At 49.7% G+C, this 18935-nt stretch overlaps 3 protein-coding genes across 3 annotated transcripts in view; 1 reads left to right on the top strand and 2 right to left on the bottom strand.

Moving 5' to 3' along the window:
* LOC132586337 (protein BTG3-like) overlaps positions 1 to 1821 on the bottom strand; it is a 28044-nt gene extending 26223 nt beyond the window's left edge. Inside the window, exon 1 of the mRNA XM_060258371.1 lies at positions 1707 to 1821. The gene's annotated coding sequence lies outside the window, so the exon portion shown is untranslated. The remainder of the gene's footprint in view (positions 1 to 1706) is intronic.
* Positions 1 to 18935, top strand: part of LOC132586006 (uncharacterized) — a 476363-nt gene that overhangs the window by 131684 nt on the left and 325744 nt on the right. The window lies entirely within an intron of this gene.
* Positions 9230 to 15477, bottom strand: SPACA6 (sperm acrosome associated 6). The gene is made up of 3 exons (XM_060258645.1): positions 15333 to 15477; positions 13446 to 13659; positions 9230 to 9346 (listed from the first exon to the last, which is right to left on the bottom strand). The coding sequence occupies exons 1-3, from the start codon at positions 15442 to 15444 to the stop codon at positions 9307 to 9309; spliced, it is 366 nt and encodes a 121-aa protein (XP_060114628.1). The 5' UTR covers positions 15445 to 15477; the 3' UTR covers positions 9230 to 9306.

The following is an 18935-nucleotide window of genomic DNA, read 5'->3' as shown; positions in this document are numbered from 1 at the left end:
ATCTGAGTCCAGAGTCCGATCTTTCACAGTTGACAGCCAGATCCCCCCGCTCCAGGAGGCCTTAAAAAAAAAAAAAAGTAGTCCCCTGTGCAAGCACCAGTCCTTTCGGACTCTGGGGTGATGTCACATCGTGACATTTTCACAGCAGACTTTTTACAAGGTGGTTTGTCATTGCCTTCCCCAGTCATCTACACTTCCCCCGCAGCAAGCTGGGGACTCAATTTACCGACCTCGGAAGGATGGAAGGCTGAGTCAAGGAAAAGTCTACATTATCTTCTACTTAGGAAAAGTCTACATTATCTTCTACTTTTTATTCTACCCTCCCAAGCAGAGCCCGCTATCTGAACCCAGGAGGCCTATATGCCAACTAGCCAAAGATCGGCTCCACTGTTGCTCCCGGCAAATGATCCTCGGCCCCACACCGCTCCTGAACATGGAGGATCCATTTAGTCGTCATGGCATCCCTAGGAGGACAGAGACCTCAGTGGGGTACAATGCCTTACAATCCCCCCTCCAAAACACCCATTTCCCCCAGGGGGAACTGATCTCTGTAGTCTGGAAAAGAGCTGCAATTTGGGGAGGCGGGAGGAATCCCCAGGTCCCACCTGGAGGCTGGCATCCCTAGCTAGCGATACGACATCAAATGATCTGCCGACACAAAGGCCTCGCAAAGTAAGACACTCTGAAAACAAGCAAGTTTTTAGCTGGAGGTGGGGGGGGGGTGCGCAAAGGCAGTGCCCAGGGATAGTCGGGGTTCTCCCCGACCCCCCAGGATCATCTCATGCCCGACTCTCGGTCTGGCGTTGCTAAAGCCTTCGGTTGCCCAAGAGGGCGAGTTTGCAGGCCAATTTCATCAGCTTGATGAAAGCAACAGAGCGTCACCCGTGGAGGAGGAAACGCGCAGCTAGACAACAGGAGGGGTCGAGAAGGGGGAAGCAGGCAGAGAGGGGGAGTATTATGGGATGGGAGCGGGGCAGGGGTGCGCACAGCAGGGGGCGAGAGGTTTGAGGATCGCGGGCGGTGGGGTGGACCAGCTGATCTGGGCTTGGGGGTCAGGAGTGGGGAGCGGATGAGGAGGCCCACAGCGGTCTGTGCTGAGGGTCAGCGGACGGAAGGGGAGGGGGGGCGCAGAGGGGGGGTCTGTCTACGGTGCCACGGCGGGGTAAGAGGCAACGAGGCAAGGCAAGAGGGGGGGGGTCACCGCAGGCGACAGAAAGCAGTCCACAGCGCCGCGAGTTCGAGTCCGCCTCTTTTCCAGGAAACGGCGCAAAAGATCGCGCCCATTAGTAGAAACGGGGACAGGGGGGTGGGAGAGATCAACTCAGAGTCGCGCATCTAACAAATCAGGGAAATCTAGAGGGGAGGGGAGAATCGCCCCTGGACCTCCCGTCCTCAGTGGAGGGTCCGATCCTACCGCCAGAAGAACCCTAATTCCAGGAAAGTCCTGGACAGAGATGGGGGGGGGGGGGGGAGAGAAAGAAGGGGATTAAAATCCGCGGGCGGTAAGCACACGATTGGGGGGGGGGGGGTGAGAACACGTGGGCGCCCCCATCTTCCTAAACATTACAGAAATCTAACAAAGTCCGTTCAAATATTTCAAGGGGGGGAGGGTAAAAACACACAAAACTGAAGAAAATTCTTGCCCCCAACTCCGGGCTCTTCTTTCCCCCCTCCCTTTCACGCACGGCCCCGATTCGAGTCGTTACCTTGCCAGTCACGGCGCGCTCCGACCTCTCCTCTCCCAGCCACGCGGTTCTCTGTTACGGTCCAGCGTGTGCGTGTCTCTTCCCGGCTGGCGTTGACTCACCCTCGGCGGCCCCGCCAGCGGAAAAGGGGAGGGGATTCCCTTGGCGTTCCGTGTATGTCACGGACCATAAAAGGAGATCCTGGCCGCGTGGGAACTTCCAGGTATCGGGGAGGCGCTGCAGTTGGGGAGTTTGAAGCTTCGGCGGGGCGGAGGGGGGGTTCACGTCTTTTTGGGGGGGAGGGGGCGGGGCGGTTAGGAAAAGTCTACATTATCTTCTACTTTTTATTCTACCCTCCCAAGCAGATCCTGATGCTTTCATTTTACAAATGATCAAATTTCGAACCCTGATTTCTTTTGCGCAAATATTTGATAGTCTAAAGCAGGGCTTCCCAGACTTGCTTAACGTTAAGTGCCATGCAGAATAAACATCAGATGTTTGAGAGCCATAAGAGCTGGACATCAGATGTTTGAGAGAGGCAGGAAGGAAGGAAAATAAATGGGGAGAGGGAGGTGGAAAGAAAGCAACTTTAAATGCATTCTGCATGCTGCTGGCTTGACTTGAAGTGATTTAAAGAGAGAAATGCCTTCTCCAAGCCAGCCAACGGGGTGGTGAGGACTTCAAGAGACACACAATATGTGTGAAAGAGCCACATGTGGCTCCCGAACCAGAGTTTGGCCACACACACACACCCCGTCTAGAGATAACCGAGTAAAGCAATTTATATGCCTCTTCTCGAGGGGCACCCCCAAGAGATCTCACGGGAGAATAATAATAATAATACTACAAAAGACTGAACATTTAATATGAAAAGCAGCTTGAACAGTTGGGTATGCTTAGAGGGCAGCTGGTTCTGTTGGCTTTTGTGACAAGGTGGTGTTAAAAGTGTCTGGGAGATCCGGGTTCGAATCTCCACTTGTGCCACGGAAACTGGCTGGGTGGCCTTGGGCCCGTCAAAGTTTGAGTCCAGTGGCACCTCAAAGACCCACAAAGTTTTCCTCTGGGTATAAGCTTTTGTCTGCATGCATGTGGGGAAGTGAGCAGCGAGGCCCGAAAGCTCCTCCCCTGCCACCAATTTTGTTAGTCTTTTAAGGCGCTATTGGGCTCTCCTGCAGGCAAACTAACATGGCGACCCATCTTAATAGTCTGTGGAACCTGGTGCTGGAATCATATTGAGTCTTTAAGGTCCTGTGCAGGCCTTGAATTCAGCAGGAGCTCACAGGAGCACAGTTCCTGAACCTATCTGAGGGTTCCCCCTCTTCTTCCCCACCTACCTACCTTGTCCATTGAATCGTAGGTGCAGCTGCATAACAATCCCTGGATGAGGAGAGCGGGCAGCCAGCCAGCCACCAGGGGCTTTGCCATGGCCACAGCAGCCCTCATTAACCCCTGGAGAAGCCCGCGCCACCCTTTCTCCACTTCTTATGGGATTTTGGGTGGCGGGTGGCTTGCTGGCCTTTTGACTGAGGGGGAGGGGCCCAGGAGCAAGGCCTGCCTGGGGTGGCTGGATCTCTAGCCACCGCTCGCTCGCTAGCCTCGCTCGGCTCTCCTTTCTCACATTGGGTTGCTTTTGGCTGGTGCGGGGTGGTGGCATATGCTAATAAGTTATGCAAAAACGACCCCTGGTCCTGTGGATTTTCTTATGACCCACGTGTTTAGAGACCCTGGTTTTCTCATTCCTACATTGCCATGAAAATGGTACACAAAGGATTCAGCGCCCAACCAGCATCAAAGGCCTGTATCCAGAGGGCCCTGTGGGAGAAGCCTAGTTACCTTCAGAGAATGTTATCAGTCCAGATAAGGAAGCATTTTGGGGATTCAGATTGATTCAGTGGGGGGAGGGGGGAGACATGCCCATTTCCCCTACCCAGTGATTGAATCAGAAAACAAAAATCTGTTCTACCATAAAGAGACTGGCCAGATAAGTTGGGCTTCAGAAAACACCCCAGGAGGCTATCCTAAGCTGACCCCTCCCTTTGTGTAACTTTGCGTTTAAAAAAAAAGGCTTTTTAGGAATTTAGGGGCTTTGAGTGGCCAAACAGATGCCAATGGGATGCAAGATTAGGGTGGATAAGTGTTCTCTTATCTGTTTTAGGGACTTGAACACAGGCCTAGGGGGAGAGAGATGAATTCAAATCCCTGTCTGCCCTCAGGAGAGCCAGTTTGGTGTAGTGGTTAAGTGTGCAGACTCTTATCTGGGGTTTGATTCGTCATTCCTCCACTTGCAGCTGCTGGAATGGCCTTGGGTCAGCCAGAGCTCTCGTAGGAGTTGTCCTTGAAAGGGCAGCTGCTGTAAGAGCTCTCTCAGCCCCACCTACCTCACAAGCTGTCTGTTGTGAGGCGGGGGGAGGTTAAGGAACATATGGAACATATGAAGCTGCCTTCTACTGAATCAGACCCTCGGTCCATCGAAGTCAGTATTGTCTACTCAGACTGGCAGCGGCTCTCCAGGGTCTCAAGCTGTGGTTTTTCACACCTATTTGCCTGGACCCTTTTCAGTTGGAGATGCCGGGGATTGAACCCGGGACCTTCTGCTTACCAAGCAGATGCTCTACCACTGAGCCACCGTCCCTCCGCTGAGATTGTGACTTCTCTGAGGGTCAGATTCAGAGTGTAGGGCAGGCTATAAATCCAATATCATCTTCTTCAAAACTCAGAGGGCCAACTTTCCAGTGTCCCCATCGACGCAACTGGGACCAATTTCAGCTCATGGAAGGGAACTTTCCAAGCCTCTTGAACAGGCTGGACGTAGAATGCATCTCAGATGGGGGAGGAGGGGTGGAAGAAGAAGAAGAAGATATTGGATTTATATCCCACCCTCCACTCCGAAGAGTCTCAGAGCGGCTCACAATCTCCTTTACCTTCCTCCCCCACAGCAGACACCCTGTGAGGTGGGTGGGGCTGGAGAGGGCTCTCACAGCAGCTGCCCTTTCAAGGACAGCCTCTGCCAGAGCTATGGCTGACCCAAGGCCATTCCAGCAGCTGCAAGTGGAGGAGTGGGGAATCAAACCCAGTTCTCCCAGATAAGAGTCTGCACAGTTAACCACTACACCAAACTGGCTCTCCACTACACCAAACTGGTAGCATCAGAATGCTTCAAAATATGAGGCACAAAAGTCAGATAAACACAGACTAGGGTTGCCAGCTCTGGGTTGGGAAACAGCTGGAGATTTTGGGGACAGAACCTGAGGAGAGTGGGGTTTGGGGAGATGAGGGGTTTCAATGGGGTGCAATGCCATAGAGCCCACCTTCCAAAGTGGCTGTTTTCTCCAGGGGAACTGATCTCTGTTGCCTGGAGATCAGTTGTAATCCCATGAGGTCTTCAGCTCCCACCTGGAGGTTGGGAACCATAAAACGCATGCATGTTTCCCCTTATTCTAATAGCCACTGGCACATAGAAATGCACAAGCTTCAGCGGTTGAGAGTTCATGCAGAATGCCGCAGCAGGCAGAGGGTGCAGTGGTTAAGGTTGGGCGAGGGTGGTTGGAGTTCGAATCCTGGGGTGGATAATCAAGCCACCAATGGTTCCTAGCCAGGACGACTAAAGGGAACTCCACACTCTGAGGCAGTGAACTGAAACTCTAGGCCAGACTGTGGCTCAGGTGGCTCTTTCACACGTGGCACTTGAAGCCTCCATTGCCCCGCTGGCTGGCTTGGAGAAGGTATTTGTCACTTTAGAGCCAGTTTGTCTCTGACAGCCAGTATGCTGACTGGAAGAACCGGGTTTGATTCCCCACTCCATGACTTGCAGCTGCTGGAATGGCCTTGGGTGAGCCATGGCTCTCGTAGTTGTCCTTGAAATGGCAGCTTTTGGGAGAACTCCCTCAGCCCCAACCAACTCACAGAGCGTCTGTTGTGGGGGAGGAAGATAAAGGAGATTGTAAGCTGCTCTGATTCAGAGAGAAGGGCAGGGTATAAATCTGCAATTCTTCTTCTTCTTCTTACTTCTCCAAGCCAAGCCAGCAGGCAGCTCGGAGAATGCATTTAAAGTTGCTTTCTTTCCAACTCTCCTTCCCCCTTCTATTTCCTTTCTTCCTTCCTCTCTCAAACATCTGACGTTGATATCTTACGGCTCTCAGACATCTATTCTACGTAGCTCTTAAGCAAGTTTGGCCGCCCCTGAACTAGGGAATATCAAGTCTCTCTGCCCTGTTAATTTTCCCTTCAGGACAGCTGGTTTCCCTTCAGGAAACTGGACTAGAGCATGGGCCCGGCATGGCTCTTCCGACAGACGTTCTTCTGTCTGCCTTCCCACCCTCTCCTCTCCGATTCTCCCTCTTTTCAGCCCTTCCCCCTCTGTACACCACACTTCGCAGGGCCCCTTAAAGGCTAGCAGGTTTCCAGCCTTCGGTGAACCTGTTTCCTCAGACACAGTCAGTGGATCCTCTTCGGCTACTGGACTTGCCAACTCTGGCTGAGGGAATTCCTGGAGATTTTGTGGTGGAGGGAGCTGAGCAGAGTTGTGTAGCCATGGAAACCATCACCTGAAGCTCCCATTTTCTCTGAGGGGGGCGGGGACTGATTATTCGAAAGCAGTAAAGAGAGCCAGTTTGGTGTAGTGGTTAAGCGTGCAGACTTATCTGGGAGAACCGGGTCTGATTCCCCACTCCTCCACTTGCACCTGCTGGAATGGCCTCCTTGGATCAGCCATAGCTCTCGCAGGAGTTGTCCTTGAAAGGGCAGCTGCTGTAAGAGCTCTCTCAGCCCCACCCACCTCACAGGGTGTCTGTTGTGGGGAAGGAAGATAATGGAGATTGTGACTGCTCTGAGAGTCAGAGTATAGGGTGAGATATAAATCCAATATCTTCTTCAGTGGTGTTTCTGGGAGAATTTTAGGCCCCATCTTGAAGTTGATAGCCCTAAAAGCTGCAGCCTTTCCCCCCTTTGTTAAACAGCAAGGACAAAGGGCCAGAAAAGGCTGTGAGACAGAGGGAGATGTAATTATCTCTGAGAGAAATTTAATTAAGACAAGGCCCCCCCCCCTCTCTCTCTGGGTGGGGCTGAGAGAGCCAATTTGGTGTAGTGGTTAAGTACGGTATGCGGACTCTGGAAGAACCGGGTTTGATTCCCCACTCCTCCACTTGCACCTGCTGGAATGGCCTTGGGTCAGCCATAGCTCTGGCCGAGATTGTCCTTGAAAGAGCAGCTGCTGGAAGAGCCCTCTCAGCCCCACCCACCTCACAGGGTGTCTGTTGTGGGGGGAGAAGATATAGGAGATTGTGAGCCGCTCTGAGACTCTGATTCAGAGAGAAGGGCGGGGTATGAATCTGCAATTCTTCTTCTTCCCCTGGAGAAAGTGGCTGCTATAGAGGGTGGATTCAATGGCACTATACCATCCCGAAATCCCTCCCTTCTCCAAAATCCGCCCTCCCCAGGGTCCACCCCCAAAATCTCCAGGTATTTCCAAACCTGGAGCTGGCAACCCTATGTTACAATCTCTTCAGCAGCATCTAGGATCCAATAGCATATGGGAAAGGATTATGGGCGGGCAGCAGGGCCAATGGAGTGAAAGGAAGTGAAGTTCCTGGTGGATGGCTCTTCTCCATCTCTCCTCCAGTTCTGTGCATCTCTTGTCTTCAGAGCCAAATAGAGCCACCTTTAAGCTGCTCTGCTCAAAATTGTTAAGGTGTTCTTACAATTGCACTGTAACTTGTAGGACTTGTGATCTTCCCTGAATCTGGGATGTCGCGGGACAGGACTCAGCTAGCTTATGCAATTAAGGAAGCCAAACCATGTCAAAATGCAGAGGAAGAAATCAACAGAGGAGCCAGTTTTTGCAAGTCCATTTGCATCACTGAAACTGTTGCTGTTAATTGTCGTGTTGATTGACAATCCATAAAGAGCCCATGGCCAGACACTGGTTGCTACAATTGCTTTCTTAGGAAGCGGCACACGCAGGGCCTTGCACAAGAGATAAATTCACACAAGTCTGCCTTGCTGAATTATTTTATTGCACTTGGGATTACTGGCAATTGTTCTTTTTCTGTAAAAACGTTTCTAAGACGTAGGGTTACCAACCTCCAGAGGTGGGCTGGAGTTTTCCTGGCATTAGAACTGATCTCCAAATTACAGAGATCAGCGCCCTTGGAGGAAACAGCCTCTTCAGAGGTGTCCCAAATCAGACAGTCTAGGACAGGGGTGGCCAAACTTGCTTAATATAAGAGCCACATAGAGGAAATGTCAGATGTTTGAGAGCTGCAAGACATAAACATCAGATGTTTGAGAAAAGGAAGGAAGGTAGGTAGGTAGGTGGGGGAGGGAGAAATTGAAAGAAAGCAACTTAAAATGCATTTTCCAAGCTGCCAGCTGGCTTGGCTTGGATAAGTGATTTAAAGAGACAAATGCCTTTCCCAAACCAGCTGATGGGGCCATGGGGGCTTTGAGAGCCACAGAATATGTGTAAAAGAGCCCCATGAGCAGCAGTTTGGCCACCCCTGGTCTGGGAGAAATGGAAGTCCTAGAGTGACATCACATTCCCACAGGGCTTTCTCCCCCTCCCCAAACTTGGTGGTGAAAAGTGCCATTAGGTCACAGCTGACTTATGGTGACCTGTAGAGTTTTCAAGGCATACGAACATATGAAGCTGCCTTAAACTGAATCAGACCCTCGGTCCATCAAAGTCAGTATTGTCTACTCAGACTGGCAGCAGCTCTCCAGGGTTTCAAGCTGCGGTTTTTCACGCCTATTTGCCTGGACCCTTTTTAGTTGGAGATGCCGGGGATTGAACCTGGGACCTCCTGCTTACCAGGCAGATGCTCTACCACTGAGCCACTGTCCCTCCCCCAGGCAAAAGAGGTTCAGAAATGGTTTGCCATTGCTTGCCTCCGCATTGTGACCCTGGTGTTCCTTGGACGTCTCCCATGCAGGACCGACCCTGCTAAACTTCTGACATCAGATGAGATCGGGCTTTCCTGAAAAGCTACCCTCTCAATAAAGATTTCACTTTCTTTTTTTTAAAAAAAAAGCCAGATTTGGTTCAAGAACCATAAGACTACAAATCCCCACTCTGCAGACGCTGCTTAGGTTCCAGACTCACGTGTCCAGAAGCCTCTCTTTCTTTGAGACATGATCTTGAATCTTGGGTGGCTAATTCTAAACTTGTATATCATACAAGAGCCCCGTGGCGCAGTGTGGTAAAGCTGCAGTCCTGCAGTCCTAAGCTCTGCTCACGACCTGAGTTTGATCCTGGTGGAAGCTGGGTTCAGGTAGCTGGCTCAAGGTTGGCTCAGCCTTCCATCCTTCTGAGGTCAGTATAATGAGTACCCAACTTGCTGGAGGGAGGGGGGGGGAAACGTAGATGACTGGGGAAGGCAGTGGCAAACCAGCCCGTAAAAAGTCTGCCGTGAAAACGTCGTGATGTGATGTCACCCCAGATTCGAAACGACTGGTGCTTGCACAGGGGTCTACCTTTACCTTTATATAATTCCTAGAAGACTAACGTGTGAGTTGATTTGGGGGGTTTATTGCGTTAACAATACATCTCTGTACGGTCTTTGCTAGGAACTGCAGAACGATCAAGGAGAGGGAACGGCTGGAATATCTCTGCGCACTTCTTCCTGATTCAGGATCTCTCTACGTCTGTAGCCCAATAATAAACTCCCCTGGGAAGACAGGAAAAAACACAGTGTGACTCTAAGAAGGGCTTTCGAAATCATTCTAGGTTAGAGCACCAGAAATGGCATGCTTTAAGGCATTTAGATTCCAATGATTACCCAGCCCAAATTGCAATGGGGTTGTTATCCAGGAGAGAGTGCCTATTGTTGCCGGTGAGTAAATGGTGAGATAACACCTTTGGTTTAGAAGGGTGTGACTCTACTCAGGATTCTGTGGTGATTTAGGGTGATTGTGTCTTAATCTAATTCAGATGAAGAAACAAAGCAAGTCAAGCTGCATCTTTATCTCTCTTATTTATCTGTCTTAGAGTACACAAAAGCTTACATTCTGAATACAACTTGGTTGGTCTTAAAAGTGCCACTTGACTCTTGTTTTGTTCTACGTCTCCGGACCAACAGGCCTGCCACCCCACCTGGATCCATCCAACAAAGGAAGAATTCCAGGAGCACAGCCGTGTTACAGCGCCACCTAGTGTATGCTTCTGCAGAAGGAAGTCTCATTGGGTTCGGTGGATCCAAGCAGAGCCCGGTAGCAGCTTTAAGACCAGCAAAGTTTGATTCAGAACGTCAGCTTTCGTGTGCTCTAAGCACACTTCGTCAGACAGTAGGATGGAATGGCAAGCCGTCCTAAATATAGAGAAAAGTGGGCAATGAATCAGCATGCAAAATCATGGAAATGCCCCTTAGCAGATTAAAAAGAATCACAAGCCGGGGCCTAGCACCTGGCAGCCTGTGTCCACTGGGCTAAAACAACAAAAACAGTCATAAACGTCAGAATAGCAGATTGATGTCCATTAAGTATCCTGCAATAAATGAGAGTCTGCTCTGGGTTAAAAGAAAGGCATAAGGTTCTCAGAGGCTTAATTTAAACATGTAACACACATATAAAAATATCATTCTAGTTTGCTGTTATAAAAAAATACACTAAAATATAGTGAACATAAGAAGAACATAAGAGAAGCCATGTTGGATCAGGCCAACGGCCCATCCAGTCCAACACTCTGTGTCACACAGTGGCAAATTTTTTTATATATACACACACACTGTGGCTAATAGCCACTGATGGACCTGTGCTCCATATTTTTATCTAAACCCCTCTTGAAGGTGGCTATACTTGTGGCCGCCACCACCTCCTGGAAGACGGGTTAGTGGAAGAAGGGTTAGTATATGTAATGAGATAAACAGCCAAAATCCCTTATTTGACTTTATCAATACAAAAAAACATTTTTCTGATACACTATTCTAAAAGAGAAATACGTTGAAATACTGTGGATATATAGCTATACTTGGTGAAAGCGGGTTTAGTATGTGTAATGAGATAAAAATCCAATATCCCTGTTCAGTCCTGGGGAGGTGTTTCATAATAATTTGTAATTCAGCAATTTCCCTCTCCATTCTGTTCTTGAAGTTCCTTTGCAGCAAAATAGCAACTCCGAGGTCACCCACTGAACGTTTTGGAAGTTTAAAATGTTCTCCTGTGGGTTTATCTGTTGGGTTCAATAGAGTTGACTCCCAGCTTGGGTGAGTGTGTTCAGGACTGCAGCCTTTGTCTGCTGTGGGAAAAATGAGGAGGCGGCTTGGTGGCATCTTAAAACCCAACTAAATGTTCTTCCGGCAGGGGTTTTCCTGGATTTCAGTACTTCAATCAGAAACATCTGCCAGGGCTACATTTCTGTCATTGGGGTTGCCTAAGATTCCCAGGTCTGGGTTGGAAAATACCTGGAGACTTTGGGGGTGGAGCTGGGAGAGGGTGGGGTTTAGGGACGGGAGGGGAGGGGCCTCAGCATGGTCCAATGACATACAGCCCACCCTTCCAAGCAGCCATTTTCTCCAGGGAACTGATCTCTGCCAGCTGGAGATCAGCTGGAAAAGCGGGAGATCTCCAGGCCCTACCTCGAGGTTGGCAACCCTAGCTGGTTGCCATGGGATCAGATCCTGGTTGTGGCTTCTGCATTACCAACGCCGCCATCCCAGCACTTCTCTGTTTGGAAATTAATTCGGGACGATGCAGTGTTGCAGGGCTGGATGAACAATTAGGCCAAGTAGGCACCGGCCTATGGGCCTCCAGGATGGCTTCCCCCCCTGCTTGCAGCCCTCCCAGCCAGCAACTGAGCCACTCTTTGCCCAACCTCCCTGGTACGGCTGCTGCTGGCACTGTCACTAAGTTTGCCTCTCTCTGCCTCTCCCCTGCAGCTTTGTCAAAGGGGCTTTTGAGAGGGTGCCTGGAGGATGCAGTGGGGGTCATGGGAAGTGGGGTGGCCGCTCCAACTCTGAGATGATTTGCAAGGGGCCTCCCAAGTTTCTGACTGCCTAGGGGCTTCCACAGGGTTTAATTCCGCACCGCAGTATTGGTTATTTCTGTTTTGCTTTTCCAGCCAAAAAAAGATGGCCAGGGAGGCTTATGTTTCAGAGGGGTTTGTGGGGAACGGAGCAGAGCTGGCATGATTCCATTTCTTGACTTACTTCATTCATATTCCGCCTTTCCCCCCAAATGGGGACCCAAAGCGGCTCGCATTCTTCTCCTCGCCTCTGTTTCATCCTCACAACAACCCTGTGAGGTAGGTTAGACTGAGAGCGTGTGACTGGTCCAAGGTCACCCAGCAAGCTTCCAAGGCACAAGTGAGGATTTGAACCTGGATTTCCCAGATCCTAGACGGACACTTGAACCGCTGCATTGCTCAGAGGAGGGGAAGAGCGTAGGGCTGCTCGTGGACCCAGCTTTGCTGTTTGAAAAGCAGATGGGTGTGATGCCCAAGAATGCCTTTTGTCAGCTGCCAGTGGCTCTCCGACTCCCTCCTTTCCTAGACTTAACCCATCTGGCTTTGTTGATCCCTGAAGAAGAGGACAGCAGATTTATACCCCGCCCTTCTCTCTGAATCAGAATCTCAGAGCGGCTTACAATCACCTTTACCTTCTTTCCCCCTCAACAGAAAACCTGTGAGGTGGGTGGGGCTGAGAGAGCTCTCACAGCAGCTGCCCTTTTAAGGACAACTCCTATGAGAGCTATGGCTGACCCAAGGCCATTGCAGCAGCTGCAAGCGGAGGAGTGGGGAATCAAACTCGGTTCCGCCAGATAAGAGTCCGTACACTTAACCACTACACCAAACTGGCTCTCACCAAACCTGCTTAAGTAACCTCTTAGTTAGACTACTGTAACACACTCTACCTGGGGCTGCCCTTGAAGACAGCACACAGACTGCAGCTGGTCCAGGAGTTCCTGCTACAAAAAACAAAGCAAAAAAGCCCTAGGAAGAGGGGATTATGTGGGGTTTCCTTGTATTTTTTAAATTTGGATTTATAAACCACCTTGTGTATGGAAAAAAATGGGTGTGTGCATAGAGACAGACAGACAGACAGATAAATAGTAGCGTTCCCTCTAAGCTGAGTTAGTGTGAGCTAGCTCACAGTTTTAGAGCCTCTGGCTCTCACATTTTTGTCTTCGCTCAGGAAGGATGGCCCCAGAGCAAACTAATTAATGCAGTAGCTCACAACTTTAATCCCAGTAGCTCACAAAGTAGAATTTTTACTCACAAGACTCCATAGTTTAGAGGCAGTAGGAGATAAATGGATTAGATTAGATCAGGGATGTTGAACTCATTTGTCCTAAGGGCCAAATCTGACATAAATGAGCCCTTGTTGGGATGGACCATGTCGGGCCGGGCCATGTGCGTACCTATTTAAGATTAGGTAGCAGAGATATAAACTTTATAAAGGACAAAGACAAACACAATTAAATATTTTTTAAAAAAAACTTAAAATAAAACATGCTTAAAACATTAGCACATTGGTCTTAAATGTGCTTTCTTCGTATCTCTCCCATGGGATCCAGGAAACTGGGCAAAGGAAGCTTTCTGGGGAGGCCAGGAGGGGAGGAGCCTCAGCCAATAGAAGGTACAGAGGCGTGGCTCGGTAGCTCTGCTGTGTGATTGAGCAAGCCTGGCAAAGGAAGCTGTGATGCAAAAGGAAGCAAGAAAGAGGGAGAAGGAAGTATTACTCGGGGAGGAGATTCTCAGCAGGGGCAGAATCTGGACCCCAAAGGCAGGGAGGGAGCCCGGCAACTCTCCAGCGCTGCCCTCTGGACACTCACATGAGCAGGAGGGTCACCAGCATGGAGCTCATGACCAGCCCCAGGATGATGAGGAGGACTCTGGCCTTGAGCAGGGAGTCGGGCTCCCGCAGCAGGTCTTCCAGGAAAGAGCTTTGCTCCACCTCTTCGGCTGCAGCCACCCCCGGCGGGGGGTTCAGGATGTCGTGGAACATGGCCTGCAGTTCCTTTTCCTTCCCCAGCCGCTTCACTGTCACTGCAGCAGGGAGGAGAAAAGAGGCAGTGGTTAGGTGGCAGCTGGCAGGGCTTTTTGGGGGTAGAAAAAGCCCAGGAGGAACTCATTTGCATATTAGGCCACACCCCCTGACAGCGCCGTTTTTGCACACTGGACTTGTATGTAGGAGAAAGCCCAGCAGGAACTTATTTGCAGGTTAGGCCACACCCCCTGACATCACCATCATTTTGCGCCGGGCTTTTTTCTGTAGAAAAAACTAGCAGGAACTCATTTGCAAATTAGGCCACACCCCCTGACATCACCATTTCTTTACAGTGGGGTTTTGTAGGAAAAGCCCAGCAGGAACTCATTTGCATATTAGGCCACGCCCCCTGATGCCCAGCCAACTGGAACTGTGTTCCTGCTCAAAAAAAGCCCTGGTGGTTGGAAATCTCCAAGGGATTACAAGTGATCTCCAGGCAACAGAGATCAGTTCCCCTGAACAAAATGGCCTCCGTGGAAGGTGGTGGAAGGTTTTGCCCAGGATCCGTCACGAGGCTTCTCGAGTAATTGCAGAAGCAGCTTTAATGAAGGAACATATAGCAAACACTTATATCATGTTACCCAAGGCTACTGCCTTGCCAGACAAATATAAAGTGAAACTTACAAGCTAAATATAAGTTATAGGTTAACAGCTCATCACTCCTCCCGCCTAAAGCCACCCTAGGGTTGCCATTTGCCAATCCTGTGAATAGGAACTTAACTGTGTGTAAAGCCTATGGAATCTTGGCACGCTCTGATAAGTTCAACAAAAAGCTAGTCAAAGCTTTATTGAAACGGGGGGAGATAAAAGCACTACCTCGCTGTGCTTGCTGCGCTTTGGAATATTACACTGAAGAATCCTTTTATGAAGTGAAATCTATCTACATCTTTGGACTTCCTCGGAAGCAAGACAGAGGATCCTTTTGAAGCTGAAGGACTTGTTTTACTGATTCAGACTGTTAATAAGTACCTACTTAAGTCCTTCTATTACACTTACGATTGGTGTATCAGGGTATGGTGGTTAAGAGATTATTTATATGAGTTTAATAGAAAGTATTTAATTTTCTCAGTGCTGGTCCTTGTGTGATTACTGAGGCTGGTTTATGTGGAACCCTTTGGGTTTTCTCCTGCCCCTCTCCTCCATGTTCTCTGTTTTGATTTACACAATCCCCAGTTAGGGGCAGGAGATCCCCCCAGTTGGGATCTAGAGAAATAAATGCCAAAAAACTGCACGTGACTGAAGTGTCAGATTAGGCCCTCCTTCTTGGCCTAGCTTACTTCATAGGGTTGCTGTGAGGAGAAAACGGGGTTCTAGAACTCCTCGGTGGAGGGGGAAGATGAAAAATGGATCCATCAATCCACATTTGGCCTCCAAGCCTGATGGACCAAAGGAGCCCAGGCCCCAGCTGGAAGATGAGAAATACCACAAGATTTTTTTGGGGTGGAGCCTGAAGAGGGCAGGATTTGAGGAAGGAGGGACTCCAGTGAGGTATAATGGCACCATCTTCCAAAGCGGCCATTTTCTCCAGGTGAACTGACCTCTGTCTCCTGGAGATCAGTTGTAATCCCTGGAGATCTCCAGCAGCCTGGAGATTGGCAACCCACTGAGTAATTGTCAGCACCTCTGCAGGCCGGTCCGTTCCTCATCCTCTGAAAAGGACTCCGGGTCTCACCGTTGAGAAAAATGTACTTTCTGACCAGCACGTCGTCTACTTCCAAGATCTCACAGGCGTAAGTCCCATGATGGGCTCCCGTTGTGGGTCGGATCAGGAAGGACGATTCCATCCCGGTGTAAAGCTCCTCGAAGAACGAAAGGTCCTGACTTAGGATCTGTGAGAGAACAGGTGGAAAGAGAGGCTGCGTGAAATAAATGGAGAGGTGCCCTTTTCCCAAAGCAAACTTGCTATTTGTCGCCCCCGCAAGTGGCTCCGAGTGGCGTTTGAGAGTTCTATCCCTCCTCATTCTGCTCTTCCAACAACCACCCCGGGAGGTGGGTTAGGTAGATAGTGAGAGACATCATGGCTGAGTGGGAATTTGAACTCAGTCCTCTCAGGTCCACAGCACCAGCCTTCCCCAACCTGTGAATCATCTGGAATGGCCGCTCCTGCCCTTAACAGCTATTTCTTTTCTTTCCTCCTCACCAGCTTCTCACGTTCTCATCTCTGCCTCCCTCTTTGGGACAATGATAGGGAGGAGCAGGTCTTTTTTTGTGGAAAAAGCCCAGCAGGAACTCATTTGCATATTAGGCCACACCTCTGACATCACCATTGTTTCACACAGGGCCTCTGTGGAAAAAGCCCAGCAGGAACTCATAAGAACATAAGAGAAGCCATGTTGGATCAGGCCAATGGCCCATCCAGTCCAACACTCTGTGTCACACAGTGGACCCTTCCTGTCTCTTGTTTCCTTGGAACGCTGCTCCTCTTTGCAGTCCATGCATGATGTTATTTATAACTTATTATCTGGAATTTTTAGCTTGTGATAAGTCGTGACTTGCCATGTGCAGCGCGTTCACACCGCTGAAGAAGGTGAAAGCCAAAACACGTTTGGCGTTCGAGATTAATTTAGGTGATAAGTGTGTGCGTGCGCATGCGCACATGCGTGTGTAAAGTGCTCTGAAGTCGCAACTGTCTTATGGCGACCCCAGCAAGGTGCTTCCAAGGCCAACGAGAGCCAGGTGGTTTGCCTTTGCCTTCCTCTGCAGAGCCTTCCTTGGTGGTCTCTCCTCCAAGGTCTGACCCTGCTTAGCTTCCGAGATCTGATGAGATCAACTTATGGTGAACCCAGCAAAGGGATTTCAAGGCCAGTGAGAAGCAGAGGTGGTTGGCTATTGCCTTCCTCTGCAGAGCCTTCCTTGGTGGGTTCCCCTCCAAGTACCACCCCTGCTTAGTGTCCCCTAGCAAGGGGCTTTCAAGGCTGGTGAGAAGCAGAGGTGGTTGGCTATTGCCTTCCTCTGCAGAGCCTTTCTTGGTGGGTTCCCTTCCAAGTACTGAGCCTGTGTGGCTTCCAAGATCTGACAAAACAGAGATTTGCCATGCTACTTTCCCTCCCTCTTGGAAAACTAGATAAGTGACAGCGATACTATAGAATCAGAAAGATAGCTGTGTTGGTCTGAAGCAAGTTTGAGTCTATTGGCACCTTGAAGACCAACAAAGTTTTATTCAAAACGAGAGCTTCTGGGTGTGTGCACACTTCATGATGAAGATATCTGAAAAAGTGTGCATGCACACGGAAGCTTATATCCAGAATTCACTGCCACAGGAGGTGGTGGCAGCTACAAGCATAGCCAACTTCAAGAGGGGATTGGATAAACATCTGGAGCAGAGGTCCATCAGTGGCTATTAGCCACAGGGTGTAGATGGCACTCTCTGTCTGGGGCAAGTGATGCTCTGTATTCTTGGTGCTTGGGGAACAGTGGGGGGGGGCTTCTAGTGTCCTGGCCCCACTGATGGACCTCCTGATGGCACTGGTTTTTTTGGCCACTGTATGACACAGAGTGTTGGACTGGATGGGCCATTGGCCTAATCCAACATGGCTTCTCTTATGTTCTTACGCTATGTTTAATTAAACTTTGTTGGTCTTCAAGGTGCTGCTAGACAATAGATTACTGTGCCTTATATTTATGGTATATGTTGGTTTATTGGCTATTTACCCCTGTGTTCTTAGGCAAGGGACAGGGACCCAGGAGGAAAGCCCATTCGTTGAACCTCAGGTCTTTGGGACCTCCTGATACATGGATGAATGAGTTTCATTTCTTATTTTGACCACTAGAGGGAGCAAGACCACCCAGCACACAAGAGTATATTTTTGACATAAACAAATTTCTCAGTCCTTAGATTTGGGAGGGAAATGGGCAGAATTTCTAAAAGCTTTCCACCAAATAGTATATTTGATGTACAGAATTCAGATCAATCCCCCCCCCCACAAAGAAAGAAGAATGAAGAAGAAGAATTGCAGATTTATACCCTGCCCTTCTCTCTGAATCAGAGACTCAGAGCAGCTTACAATCTCTTATATCTTCTCCCCCCACAACAGACACCCTGTGAGGTGGGTGGGGCTGAGAGGGATCTCACAGCAGCTGCCCTTTCAAGGACAACCTCTATGAGAGCTATGGCTGACCCAAGGCCATTCCAGCAGTTGTAAGTGGAGGAGTGGGGAATCAAACCCAGTTCTGCCAGATAAGAGTCCACGCACTTAATCACTATACCAAAAAACCAACAACATATGCACTGTTTTTAGCTGAAAGCTAGTGTGTAGTGGTGTGTTAGACTAGGGTTTGGGTATGGTTGCCAACTCCAGGTTCAGAAGTACGGGGAGATTTGGGGGTGGAGCCTGGGAGGATGGGCTTTAGGGAGGGGAGAGGCCTCAGGAGAGTATAAGGCCAAGCAGTCCACCTTCCAAAGCAGCCATTTTTTTCCTTCCAAAAGTGGAATTAGTGAAATAAAGTGGCGCAGAGTGGTAAAGCTGCAGTACTGCAGTCCTACGCTCTGCTCACGACCTGAGTTCGATCCCAGCGGAAGCCAGCTCTAGGTTGACTCAGCCTTCCATCCTTCTGAGGTCGGTAAAATGAGTACCCAGCTTGCTAGGGGGAAAGTGTAGATGACTGGGGAAGGCAATGGCAAGCCACCCTGTAAAAAGTCTGCCGTGAAAACGTTGTGAAAGCAACGCTGCCCCAGAGTCGGAAATGACTGGTGCTTGCACAGGGGACTACCTTTACCTTTAAAAAAAAAAAAGATAAATAATAAGCTATCTGTGTTGTCTGGAGAATCAGCTGTAATTCCAGATCTCCAGATCCCCACCTGGAGGCTGGCGACTCTTGATGAGAGGCTCCAATTCGAACCCCCACTCTGCCATGGAAGCTTGCTGGGTAACCTTGAGCCAGTCACATGGTCTTGGCCCAACCTACCTCACAGGGCTGTTGTGAGGATGAAGAATGGAGGAGAGGAGGAGGATCTAAGCTGCTCCAGGTCCCCACCGGGGGAAAAGTTAGGATATAAATGAAGTGAATGAGTAAATAAATTGTTGTGCAGTAGTGCCTTGTGGTTAGGAAAATGCATTGCCCTCCATACACATAGGTGGGACTATTAAAATGTAGTCTAAGACAGGGGTGGCCAAACTGCCGCTTGGGAGCCACATGTGGCTCTTTCACACATATTGTGTGGCTCTTAAAGCCCCTACCACCCTGTCAGCCAATTTGGAGAAGATATTTGTCTCTTAAATCACTTCCCCAAGCCAAGCCGGCCAGTGACTTGGAGAATGCATTTAAAGTTAAAGTT

This window comes from Heteronotia binoei, chromosome 17 (assembly GCF_032191835.1).
Source record: "Heteronotia binoei isolate CCM8104 ecotype False Entrance Well chromosome 17, APGP_CSIRO_Hbin_v1, whole genome shotgun sequence".
Lineage (NCBI taxonomy): Eukaryota > Metazoa > Chordata > Lepidosauria > Squamata > Gekkonidae > Heteronotia > Heteronotia binoei.
The sequence above is the reverse complement of the archived record's forward strand: the minus strand, read 5'-3'. Positions and strand labels throughout refer to the sequence as shown.